This window comes from Erythrolamprus reginae, chromosome 2 (genome assembly GCF_031021105.1).
Source record: "Erythrolamprus reginae isolate rEryReg1 chromosome 2, rEryReg1.hap1, whole genome shotgun sequence".
In the NCBI taxonomy this organism is placed as follows: domain Eukaryota; kingdom Metazoa; phylum Chordata; class Lepidosauria; order Squamata; family Dipsadidae; genus Erythrolamprus; species Erythrolamprus reginae.
In genome coordinates this window covers 218,188,693-218,200,831 of record NC_091951.1, presented here as the reverse complement: position 1 = coordinate 218,200,831, position 12,139 = coordinate 218,188,693, and the positions used below count along the sequence as shown (strand labels likewise).

The 12,139-nt window shown below is 37.4% G+C and overlaps 2 protein-coding genes across 6 annotated transcripts in view; both read right to left on the bottom strand.

The window, feature by feature from the left end:
* The window catches only part of YIPF2 (Yip1 domain family member 2), a 365,318-nt gene that overhangs the window by 146,734 nt on the left and 206,445 nt on the right, over positions 1 to 12,139 (bottom strand). The gene's annotated exons all lie outside the window — the stretch shown is intronic.
* Positions 1 to 12,139, bottom strand: part of POSTN (periostin) — a 109,183-nt gene that overhangs the window by 27,501 nt on the left and 69,543 nt on the right. For all 5 annotated transcript variants that reach the window (XM_070741853.1, XM_070741848.1, XM_070741849.1 and 2 more), the window contains 4 exons: positions 8,434 to 8,646; positions 8,077 to 8,211; positions 3,805 to 3,953; positions 2,228 to 2,364 (listed from right to left, as the gene is read on the bottom strand). In XM_070741853.1, coding sequence (XP_070597954.1) covers positions 2,228 to 2,364; positions 3,805 to 3,953; positions 8,077 to 8,211; positions 8,434 to 8,646 — 634 coding nt within the window. The remainder of the gene's footprint in view (positions 1 to 2,227; positions 2,365 to 3,804; positions 3,954 to 8,076; positions 8,212 to 8,433; positions 8,647 to 12,139) is intronic.

The following is a 12,139-nucleotide window of genomic DNA, read 5'->3' as shown; positions in this document are numbered from 1 at the left end:
ATGCTCTAGTTGCTTATCTGCCATTCTTAAATTCTCTATATGCTTTGAAATTATTCAAAGTCAATCTAATAACATGTTCTTTATGGTTTCCCAACTGAGCCCCTTCACCACTTTTTACTATTAGAACCTACACAATCCAAATTTCTATGATCAGCCATGATCACAATCAGCCATGATCCACCTGGAAAAGGGTTGTGACAACAATACAGAATAACAGAGTTGAAACTTGGACGGGACTTTGGAGGTCTTCTAGTCCAAACCCATGCTCAAACTAGAGAACCATTTCAAACAAGTGGCTGTCCAGTCTCTTCTTAAAAACCTCCAGTGATGGAGCACCCACAAACTCTGAAAGCAACCCACTTCACTAATTAATTGTTTTCACTGTCAGGAAATTCTTATCCTTGTACTTCTCTCCAGGTCTTTTAATCAGCATAGTACTGTATATGGTCTTTCCAAATGTTCATTAAACAGCATGTAGCAGACACAGATTGCCAAATTGGATATATCCAGGATCCCAACATTTATTGTCAGTGAATCCCATAGATAATCTGCATCCCTATGGCATAACTAACCTTGAAGTACCTAAACACAGGAGGGCCTTTACTCTGGCACAAAGTCATGACCTCCCCTCAGGTATCTTTGAAGATTGATAGACCAAGATTCCTTACTTGGAGAGATAATGCCCCTATAATCTGAACACACATAAATAGCACAGTACATGTTTCTGGGTGACTGTATTACAAAAGCATTTACATATTAGCCTCATCTCGCCATTATTTCATAAACTTCCAAGGTACCCAGGATACTTTTATACCTTTCAAATCTATATTTTTAGATACCAACCCTCATGCTTCACCAGTCTTCCCAAGAAAGCAGAACTCTTAAAACAAAAGTGATTTTATTGGAAGACAGTGATAGCAAGATAGCAGGAATTGCAGTATTTTTCGGTGCATAAGACACGCCTTTTTCCTCCCTAATAGAGGCTGATAATTTGGGTGCGTCTTATACTCTGATTGTAGCTCCCCCCCCCCCCGCGCCACCGTCCTAACTAGCTGCTGACAATCTTCCCAGCTCTTACCTTGCAGGCTCTTTCATTGTTTCTCTCTGCAAATAATGTTTTCCAAGCCCTAAGTCTTTACAGGGTTTTTTCCATTGCTCTACTTCCTCCAAATGTTTCTTTCCAGGTGCTAATGGTGTTCCCATCTCTTACTGGCTTGTAAGCTCTTTCATTGTAACTCTCTCCAAAAAAAGTCTTTTTAAAGCCCTAACCAGGGGATCAAATAATTTGCTGAAGCTGACCAGACTAAGGATGCTAGCCAGACGAATATCTGGTAAGCAGATTTCCCCCCATATTTTGCTCCCCCAAAACTAAGGTGCGTCTTATACTAAGTTGCGTCTTATACTCCAAAAATACAGTAAGTTTTCCCACTCAAAACATTAGATTAAAACATTGCAGACAGAGCTTCTCCCAAATTCCAATACATCATCAAGCCAATCCCAGTGTTTGAAGATTATGGGACACTGCTGCTTTTCTCCAGAGATGAGCTAAGGCAGCTGGCCCAAAGCACATTCCATTCCCACTCTCAAGGTCTTAAATGTTACACCAAAGCAAAGCAAGGAATAGAAACAGAAACCCCATACAGAGATTTCCCCTTAAAGCCTTCCATTTCCCACCTGAATGAGTGTGTTCCTATAGGAGGTTTTGGGACCTGACACTGTTACAATATACATTGTTGCCAAGCATGCATAAGCACACCAACATGTCTACCATCCCTGTACTAATGTCACCATGTATTCGTAACCATCTCATACATACATAACCATGTTTAACTATGTTTATACATTTTACGTATTCACAATCATGTTTATGCTTTTTCTATAATTTTATATATGCTTGACAAAATAAAAATATAAAAATATAAAAATATAAAAATATAAATAAACAAACAAACAAACAAACAAATAAATAAATAAATAGATTCTGTATAGCAGTACTTAAAATTGGTCATAGTATGACCTATGTCATAAATTAGACTTAATAAGTGTCTACTGTGTCATACTAGAGTTTTTCTCAATCCTCTTCTGGATACTGTAATTTCTGGTACAATACATAATCTTTGTAACTATATAGTCATATCCTCTAACGTTTGTAATATAAAATATGAAAAGCATTATTGTATAGCTTCATATTTTTGGTATCTCCTAATAGTTAAAATTCTTACTATACCTGAACCGTCTGTCAGATCTCAAGATGTCATGCAGAGTTCTTTCTGTTGGTTTGATTATTTGCCTAAAAATATGGATAAATCCATTTCTTCCCTCTTTGCTTCCTCGAATCATGCATGAATTTTCAATACACACAGCCTAGTAATACAAAAGGCAAATAGCATATGAGTTAAATCTCACTGGAAAATGCATAAAAACATTTTGTATTGAAATGTTTCATGTAGCATAAAATATTATCCATTTAGTTCTTGTACAAGCAATCTGCTAAATCAAATATAACATTTTCTTTGATGGCTGAATAAAAGGCACCATGAAAATAACATCATAGGAGCAGTGATGGGCTCCTACGGGTACAGTCAGGTATGCAGAACGGGTAGAAAAATTTTGGTCAGGTACACAGAACTGATAGAAAAATTTTGAATTTTTTTCTTTTTTTCCTTTCTGGGCTCTTGGTAGGTTTTTCCTATTGCAGTAAATGAGGTTGAATGTGTATAATTTAGAAGAGCTGTGCATGCATATGGGTGTGTACATACACATACAATTTATATAGTAGATAATATATATTTTTGTATGCTTGTGTGTAATATGTATGTACACAAATGATATATATACATAGAATTAAATAGTATATTTTGGATGTTCAGTAATAGTAAATAGGGAAATTGTATCTCTTTGAGGTGAGGAGAGGCCAGGCACCCTAACCCTAAACTAAACCCTTGATGTGAGTGACATCAAGTTGGCCACCTTTAAGCCAATCACATGAACTTTAAGTCACCCCTGGTCACATGATCATCAAACCACTCACACCTGGTCACATGGCCAGCAAGCCACACCCACAAAATAAGCCACCCCCACAATGTGGTAGTAAAAAAAAATGCATAGGTGTGGCTAACAAAGCAACACTACAGATGTCTCCTGCAGTAGCACCATGGGAAACCCCAAATCCCAGCTGCTTAGGGACCCAGAAATGGATTGGAACCAGGTTGGAACCACCCTGGAGGGGCATGAAGAAGAGAAGCACCAGTTGGTGATCGGGTGGCGGGGATTTGCAAACCCCCAGGGAGCCAGCACCAGCCTCTCAACCAGAAGCTGTGGAAAATGACTCTGTCACCATTAGCTGGGACCGCCATGATCGGAACAATAGGAACAGAGAGATTATGGGACTGGCTGAGTGACGAGATCCTATTGTGCTGAAGAGATGTGAAGAAGTGTTGAAGCTGGGTGAGTGTTTGGCCAATTTAATAATAAAAAGAAGAAATTTAAAAGAAGACAAAAGAGATTCCAAAATGAAGCTCGTGGCTATCTATCAATTGGAAATACCATAGAGAGAGTTAAAGGAACATAGTTTAAAAGTTCAAGAAATTTGAGGATGTTTTTATAATTGGATTTGGTGGAAGTTAAAGAGACTGAAAAAGAACAAAGAATTTGAAGAAAATATCTCATATGTGGGTCCAAAGCATTTTCAAGATTGTTGGGGGCAATGTATTGCATTGGAAATCCGGTAACAACATCTGCTGGTTGGAAGAAATATTGCATCAATTTGTGGAAAGATGTTTTGAAATCTTCAATTTTACTTACTGTTCGATATATAAATACTCTTAGCTTCTTTCCTCCTAGTGTTTCCAAGAATTGTCCATTGTAGAGATCATTCAAGCCAACTTTCACTTTCAAAATGTGATTCTGCAGAATCAGTTTAAGGGTTCTCTGATCCATATTTAAAGTATCATCTAACAATTTTAAAAGAGCATAAAATCTACATTAAGTTTTTTGTGGAATTTAACATATGCAAGGCAAATTTTTTTATGCAGTGAAAATACTATCTACACATAGTCATAAATTTGGTGCTTAGCTTTTCACATCAAAGTTAACATGCCATCACTTTATCTTTATTGCAAGTAAATGATATCTTCATAAAATCACAGAAAAGGTCATTCACAGCACTGAAGCAAATTCCCTGATTATTGCAAGATTCCAAATTAAATAATTCATGACAAATAGCCAGCTAGTATCTTGTTGAAACACCCAGTGCACAGAAAAGATTCTCACAGACCTTTTACAACATAATCAGCTTCATCTGCCAAAATCTAAAGCCCGCCTCGTTTACTGTCACCTTTCTCCTTTTCTCCCTCCCACAAGTTTTGATTACTCTGAGATGTAATTACTTACATTTAAGTTCAAACTAATGTTTCAAATAAATGTACATACCAGCTCTCCATAATCACAATTACACTGGGTGGTGTCCAGCTGATGTAGCAGAGAGATAGGACATGAGGAGTGGGTCTAGGCACTCCCATGCCAAATTATCTCTGTTGGAGGGCTCTAAAAGGAGCTAAAGCCACCCTGTAGGGGTGGTGAAGAAAAGAGGGGTGCTTTGCAGGATACGGAGATCAGCAACTCTCCTGCTTGACCCAGGGCTTCTTCCCCCTCATCCATGACGAGGAGAAGAGGTAACCATCATGTCTATCATGATGCTGGGGCAGCCAAGGCGACAAAGAAATGTGCAGGAGCAGTGTTCAGGCAATCCCTGTCACATATTTTATTTTAACAGTCTTTTCATAGACACCAGTTGAACTAATATATTATAAAGGCAAATTAGGTAGAAGGAGGACAAGGACAAGAAGGAAGAAAAGACCATCTTCTGTTTTCCAATACAGTGGTACCTCTACTTAAGAACTTAATTCATTCCCTGACCAGGTTCTTAAGTAGAAGCATTTTTTTCCATAGGAATCAATGTAAAAGCAAATAATGCATGTAAACCCATTAGGAAAGAAATAAAAGTTAGGAATTTGGGTGGAAGGAGGAGGAAGAAGAGGAGGAGAACAGTCGCTGCTGAAGGAAGAAGGTGAGGTGAGGGGAATAAAAAAATCCAAAATTTTAAAGCTTAAAAAAAAAGAGGGACTCTGAGGCAGCACCCAGAGAAAGGAAAATGCTCCATTCACTCTGGGCTGCCCAGAGCAAAGGGAGCATTTCTTTTCTCTGGGCACTGGCAGAGGTTTATTCCCTCTCCAAGCACCCAGAGAAAGGAAAATGCTTTGTTCACTCTGGACTGCTAAAGCCTCTTTAAGCACCACCAAAAGGCTCCTCTGGCAGCCCAGAAAAGCCCGAGATGCCCGGGATTAAAGGGAATGGCAGGAAACTGGCCGGGCCTTTGTGCCTCTCTCAAATTTCCTGTGAAATTTTTCTGGGCTCAGGTTCTTAAGTAGAAAATGGTTCTTAAGGAGAAGCAAAAAAATCTTGAACACCCAGTTCTTATCTAGAAAGGTTCTTAAGTAGAGGCATTCTTAAGTAGGGGTACCACTGTACATTGTTTTTTAAAGTTCAAAATATATTTCATTTATTGATTTAATTATTTCATGTATTTATTTATTTGTCAAGCGTGTATTAGATGACATAGGTTATTAATAAACATGGTTATTAATTCATGAATTGAGTGTGTCTATTATGTATATATTAGAGTGTGTCTGTTATGTATATGTTAGAGAGCCTGCGAACTATATCTTCGTGAGGATGTAGGACCAAAAATACAAAAAGGCAAGTAGGTATCAGCCCAAGTCAACAGTTCTCATGTGAGTGTATGTATGTACTGTATGTATGTATGTGTATATTGGATATTGTTTATTATTTGTGTATTTATACTTATTCTTAACAACTTGTTTTTTATTCCTCATATGTAAATTATTAAATTGAGCCGGGGTGGTGCAGCAGGTAGAGTACTGTACTGCAGGCCACTGAAGCTGACTGTAGATCTGTAGGTCAGCGGTTCAGATCTCATCACCGGCTCAAGGTTGACTCAGCCTTCCATCCTTATGAGGTGGGTAAAATGAGGACCCGGATTGTGGGGGCAATATGCTGGCTCTGTTAAGAAGTGCTATTGCTAACGTGTTACAAGCCACCCTGAGTCTAAGGAGAAGGGCGGCATAAAATCGAATAAATAAATAAAATAAAATAAATAAAGTTGTCTTCCTGACTGAAACAGCAGATAAGGTGATTAAATAAAATAAATAATAAAGTAAATCCTTTCCTACCATATCCTGAACAAAGGTCATCCAGAGTCTTTTTATCTCCAGTAAGGATGAGTCTATCACTTTCCAGCAGTTCATTGTTGAACTGCTTTTACTCTTAGGATTCACTTAACGACCATGATGATTCACCAAATGAAATGGTTGTAAAATCAGGTCCAACCATAAAGACCATATCACCTAGCAACTGCCATTCTGGTCCCTATTGCGGTCATAAGTCAAGGATTACATGTTTGCCAAGTGCAGTCTTAGAAGAAACTACATGAATTATCTTGATCTTGACACAATAATTCTGCTCCAGTTTCTCTTTCTTAGGCCCCAAGATGACACAATCATTATCATTTAATTCTTGAACTACTTCTTTTACATTGATAGGATTAGATCTAAGAGGGCCAGTTCCCTTGTCTTTTCTTCAACCAGTGAAAAGGATTGTGATCTTACAGTGATGTTGTAATTTCATTGTCAAGGTTCTTACTGTTGGTTGTCTCAGAATGGTTTTTGATACATAGAAAGTATTCTATGTTTTCATAGGTAATGTTTACATTGTGATAGGTAGTATAGTTAAGCACTTTTTAAATGAAATTGCATGGATATTTATTGAATTGGAAGGCTTATATGGAATAATCTGTTTCTTTCTTCTTTTCTTTTTTTATGGCTTAATGCAATGTGTTTTTGCTTGCAGATTAATGCTCTTACCCAGCTCTTCCTGTAAACAGTTGGATTATTGCTTTGGGAATGAAGCATTTGTTTAGAATGGGCTGTTTTTCAATACACTTGAATTAGAATAGAATAGAATAGAATAGAATAGAATAGAATAGAATTCTTTATTGGCCAAGTGTGATTGGACACACAAGGAATTTGTCTTGGTGCATATGCTCTCAGTGTACATAAAAGAAAAAGATACATTTGTCAACACTTAATGATTGTCATAGGGGCCAAATAAGCAATGAAGAAACAATCAATATTAATAGAAATCTTAGGATGCAAGCAGCAAGTTACAGTCATACAGTACTAAGTGGGAGGAAAAGGATGATAGGAATGATGAGAAAAAACTAGTAGAAATAGAAATGCAGACTTAGTAAAATGTTTGACTTTAATTAGTATATACTACTGTATTCCCTGCTTATGGTCCCATCAAAAGAAATGGACTTTTGTCTGGAATGATAAAGGGTCTCCTGTTCTAGCAGGACATTAACCTAGCAAATCTCAAAATCCCTTCCAATGCTGTTGTTCCATTATCTCTGCTCCCTCTAAACTGGATATACCAATAACCAAAGAAGAAAAACAGGTGCCACCTGTTTAATTAAAGACTATAACAGCCATTATGTAGGGCACATACATAAGTATCTATGAAATTAACTGGCACTCAGAAGACATTATGAAAATACCTTAATCTCTCAAAAGCTACAATTTCAACTGGAAAACTTTGACATTTTAGAGCAAGCCAAATGTAAAATTGCTAGGGGCTTCCTAGCATTCCCAAAGTAGCCATCAACAGGCACATAGGGATAAATCATACAGTTTAAAATATATCAAAAATCAAGGGAAACAAGTAGCCCAGACTCAGAGCACAACCATTACTTAGATAAGCAGAAAACAGCATCAAATAATCAGGAAAGAAACAATAGAGCTAAGAAAAAATTCATCATGATCCTCACTATGATGCCATAATATCAGTGGCTGATAATTATAATGTCAAAAGTGTGAAAAAAGTAGAAACCAGTAGATAAAATTATTAAAAGCTGATAGCAGCTTGCAAATCCTAACAAAAAATAAGGCTCCAATTATTTATCCCTTTAATTCTTACACAATTTTAATATGGCCCACCTACCAGAAAAAGCCCCATTCAATGGAGCTAGCAGGGTATATTCTGCTTCTGGTCGTAGAGATGCAGCCAAGCCAAGCTGAGCCACCAAGTCTTTGAAGGTAGCTTGATGGGGGCCAGCAAGTTCAATAACTTGTTTAGCTAAAATTGAAAATAAAATAGTAAATAGAGGTTTGGTTTGCTTCAAAATTCTCAATGCACAGATAAATATTTCATATGAAATTTAAAGAATTATAGTTATCAATTTTGGCTACAAAATCATGATTCTCCTTAATTGAGACAAAAATTAGATCACCTGTTGGTCCAGTCTGGTGATTAATAATATGAAAAATATGAGACTGAATTTACTCCTGTTTCACTTACCAGAATCAGGAATAAGCACTTGATCTATGAGATGAATGACACCGTTACTTGCCACAATGTCTTTCCGGATCACCATTTTGACTCCATTGATTGACAAGCTTTCACCATCACAGCCAATTTCAATTGTATTCCCTTCCATGGTCTCAAAGACTGCCCCACCCATGATGGCTTCAGAACACTGAAGGGTATTTAAAATGTGGAATTTCATCATAGCTAAATGGGGAAGAGAACAAAAAGATCCATCCTCCAATGAAAAACAAGATATATACTGAAGTATTGCTGTAATTTGATTGCCTTCCCCTCAATTCAGTCCCATTATAAACAGACCTAAATTGTGCAGACACATATTGATTGGTCAAACGTTATGCAGTCATATAGCAAACATGATCATCTAAGTCCATCATCTAAACAGATTTGTGATCTGAATTTTTTTCTCCCTCTTAGAAGAAAAGTAGTTTACACATTTATCTCGCAGCAGTTGTTCTGTAAGATGGGAAAGTAGTTTATCCCATCTCCCATTCCCTCTTATTCCCCAGAATGGGCATTATATCTGAAGATTTTTTTAGTTACATTGAAACAGGTTTTATTGAACTGAATAACCCTTGGTTATGGACAGCTTATATCTCTAACAAATATATCTAAATGAGAAAAGAACTAAGGAACTTACTTGAGCAACAAACCTATACCATTTGTTTTAAGATTACTCCCCTTCAAGAAGTAATGAAACCAATCTGCAAAATCCACTAAACTAAAAAGGTTGACTTCACTTATGTATGGAGTATCAATCACTCTGAGTAAAGAGAATTATTCTCCATGCCATTTTTCTTTTTTCTTTAATGTATACGGGCATTTTTATTAACCAGATTTCTTTGAACCCAACAGGTAGAACATTAGTCTTAATGGGTACACCTTGTTTCAAAGGAACAGCAACACAAGAGAGGAGATGCTGTATTAACATTAATATTAATGCTGTAATTTTATTGAAACTTTGGAAAAAGTGAAAAGCAACTAAGATGATTAAGGACTCAAAACGTATGAAGAACAGTTGCAGGAATTGGATATAGCTAGTCTAGAGGAAAAAAAGAAGCAGGAATGACATGATAGCAGTATTCCAATATTTGAGGGACTTGCCATAGAGAAGAAACATAGAAACATAGAAACATAGAAGTCTGACGGCAGAAAAAGACCTCATGGTCCATCTAGTCTGCCCTTATATTATTTTCTGTATTTTATCTTAGGATGGATATATGTTTATCCCAGGCATGTTTAAATTCAGTTACTGTGGATTTATCTACCACATCTGCTGGAAGTTTGTTCCAAGGATCTACTACTCTTTCAGTAAAATAATATTTTCTCATGTTGCTTTTGATCTTTCCCCCAACTAACTTCAGATTGTGTCCCCTTGTTCTTGTGTTCACTTTCCTACTAAAAACACTTCCCTCCTGGACCTTATTTAACCCTTTAATATATTTAAATGTTTCGATCATGTCCCCCCTTTTCCTTCTGTCCTCCAGACTATACAGATTGAGTTCATTAAGTCTTTCCTGATACGTTTTATGCTTAAGACCTTCCACCATTCTTGTAGCCCATCTTTGGACCCGTTCAATTTTGTCAATATCTTTTTGTAGGTGAGGTCTCCAGAACTGAACACAGTATTCCAAATGTGGTCTCACCAGCATTCTATATAGTGGGATCATAATCTCCCTCTTCCTGCTTGTTATACCTCTAGCTATGCAGCCAAGCATCCTACTTGCTTTCCCTACCGCCTGACTGCACTGTTCACCCATTTTGAGACTGTCAGAAATCACTACCCCTAAATCCTTTTCTTTTTCAGTATTTGCCAACACTGAACTGCCAATACAATACTCAGATTGAGGATTCCTTTTCCCCAAGTGCATTATTTTACATTTGGAAACATTAAACTGCAGTTTCCATTGCTTAGACCATTTATCTAGTAAAGCTAAATCATTTACCATATTACAGACGCCTCCAGGAATATCAACCCTATTGCACACTTTAGAATCATCGGCAAATAGGCAAACCTTCCCTACCAAACCTTCCCCTATGTCACTCACAAACATATTAAAAAGAATAGGACCCAGAACAGACCCTTGTGGCACCCCACTTGTAACCTGACTCTGCTCAGAATACTCGCCATTAACAATAACTCTCTGATGTCTATGCTTCAGCCAGCTGCAAATCCATTGAACTATCCAGGGATTAAGTCCAATCTTCACTAATTTATCTATCAGCTCTTTATGTGGAACCGTATCAAAGGCTTTGCTGAAGTCCAGGTAGGCAATATCCACGGCACCACCTTCATCCAACACCTTTGTGACATAGTCAAAGAAATCAATGAAATTAGTCTGACATGATTTGCCTTCAGTAAAGCCATGCTGATTTGGGTCTAATAAGTTATTGTTTTTTATGTGCTGATTTATCCTCTTTTTGAGTAGAGTCTCCATCATTTTAACTACAACTGATGTCAAGCTAACTGGCCTGTAGTTACCAGCTTCTTCTCTACTGCCCTTCTTGTGAATAGGCACAGCACTGGCCATTCTCCAATCCTCAGGAACTTCTCCTGTTAACAAGGATTGGTTAAACAAATCAGTCAGGGGGGTAGCAATGACAGATCTGAGTTTTTTAAGAACTCTGGGGTGGATGCCATCTGGACCCATTGCCTTATTTATCTTTAATCGTTCAAGTTCTTCTAAGACATCGGCTTCTAAGATCACTGGAGCTGAATCCGTACAGCTGGAAGCAATGCTATATCCCTCTATAGTATTATTTTGTAAGGTGTCTTTTGAGAAAACTGAACAGAAGTAGCTATTGAAATGGTCAGCGATCTCCTTATTCCCATTAACGCATGTATTATTCCCGGTACTAAGCTTCGTGATGCCGCAGTTTTTCTTCTTCTTATCATTAATATATCTGAAGAAGGTTTTATCCCCCTTCTTTACAGATTTGGCAATTTCTTCCTCTTTTGAGGCTTTAGCAGCATATATTATCTGTTTCGCCTCCTTCTGTCTCATTTTATATACCTCCCTATCAGCTATACTTCCAGACTCTTTAACCTCCTATAGGCAGCCTTTTTTTCATTGACTATAGCCCTTACATCATTGCTAAACCATAGCGGTTTCTTCTTCCTTTTACCTTTAGTTATTTGTCTTACATACAGTCCAGTGGCTTTTAAGATGGCCTTTTTTAATACAGTCCACTGGATGCTTGCTCCTGCCATTTTATCCCTCCCCTTTAATTCATTATCTAAATATTCTCCCATTGCATTAAAATTTGTTTTTCTGAAATCCAATACTTTGGTTGCATTATAGGATTGCTCACAATGAGTTTTTACATCAAACCACAAACATAGATGGTCACTGCAACCTAAATTTTCTCCCACCTTGACATCTGAAACCCAATTCCCATTCGTAAAAACTAAATCTAGAATATTCTCCCCTCTAGTTGGTGTCTTAACCAGCTGTGCCAGAGCTGCTCCTGTAAAGGCCTCTACTATATTCTTACTTTTGCATGTAAGGGCACTGGGGATATTCCAGTCAACATCAGGCATGTTGAAATCACCCATAACCACAATATCTCCCTTTACTGCCATTTGGGTAATTTCATCCACCATCTTGTTGTCATATTCCTCGGATTGCCCTGGAGGCCTATAGATCACCCCAATTCTAATGACAGAACCTTCTTTATT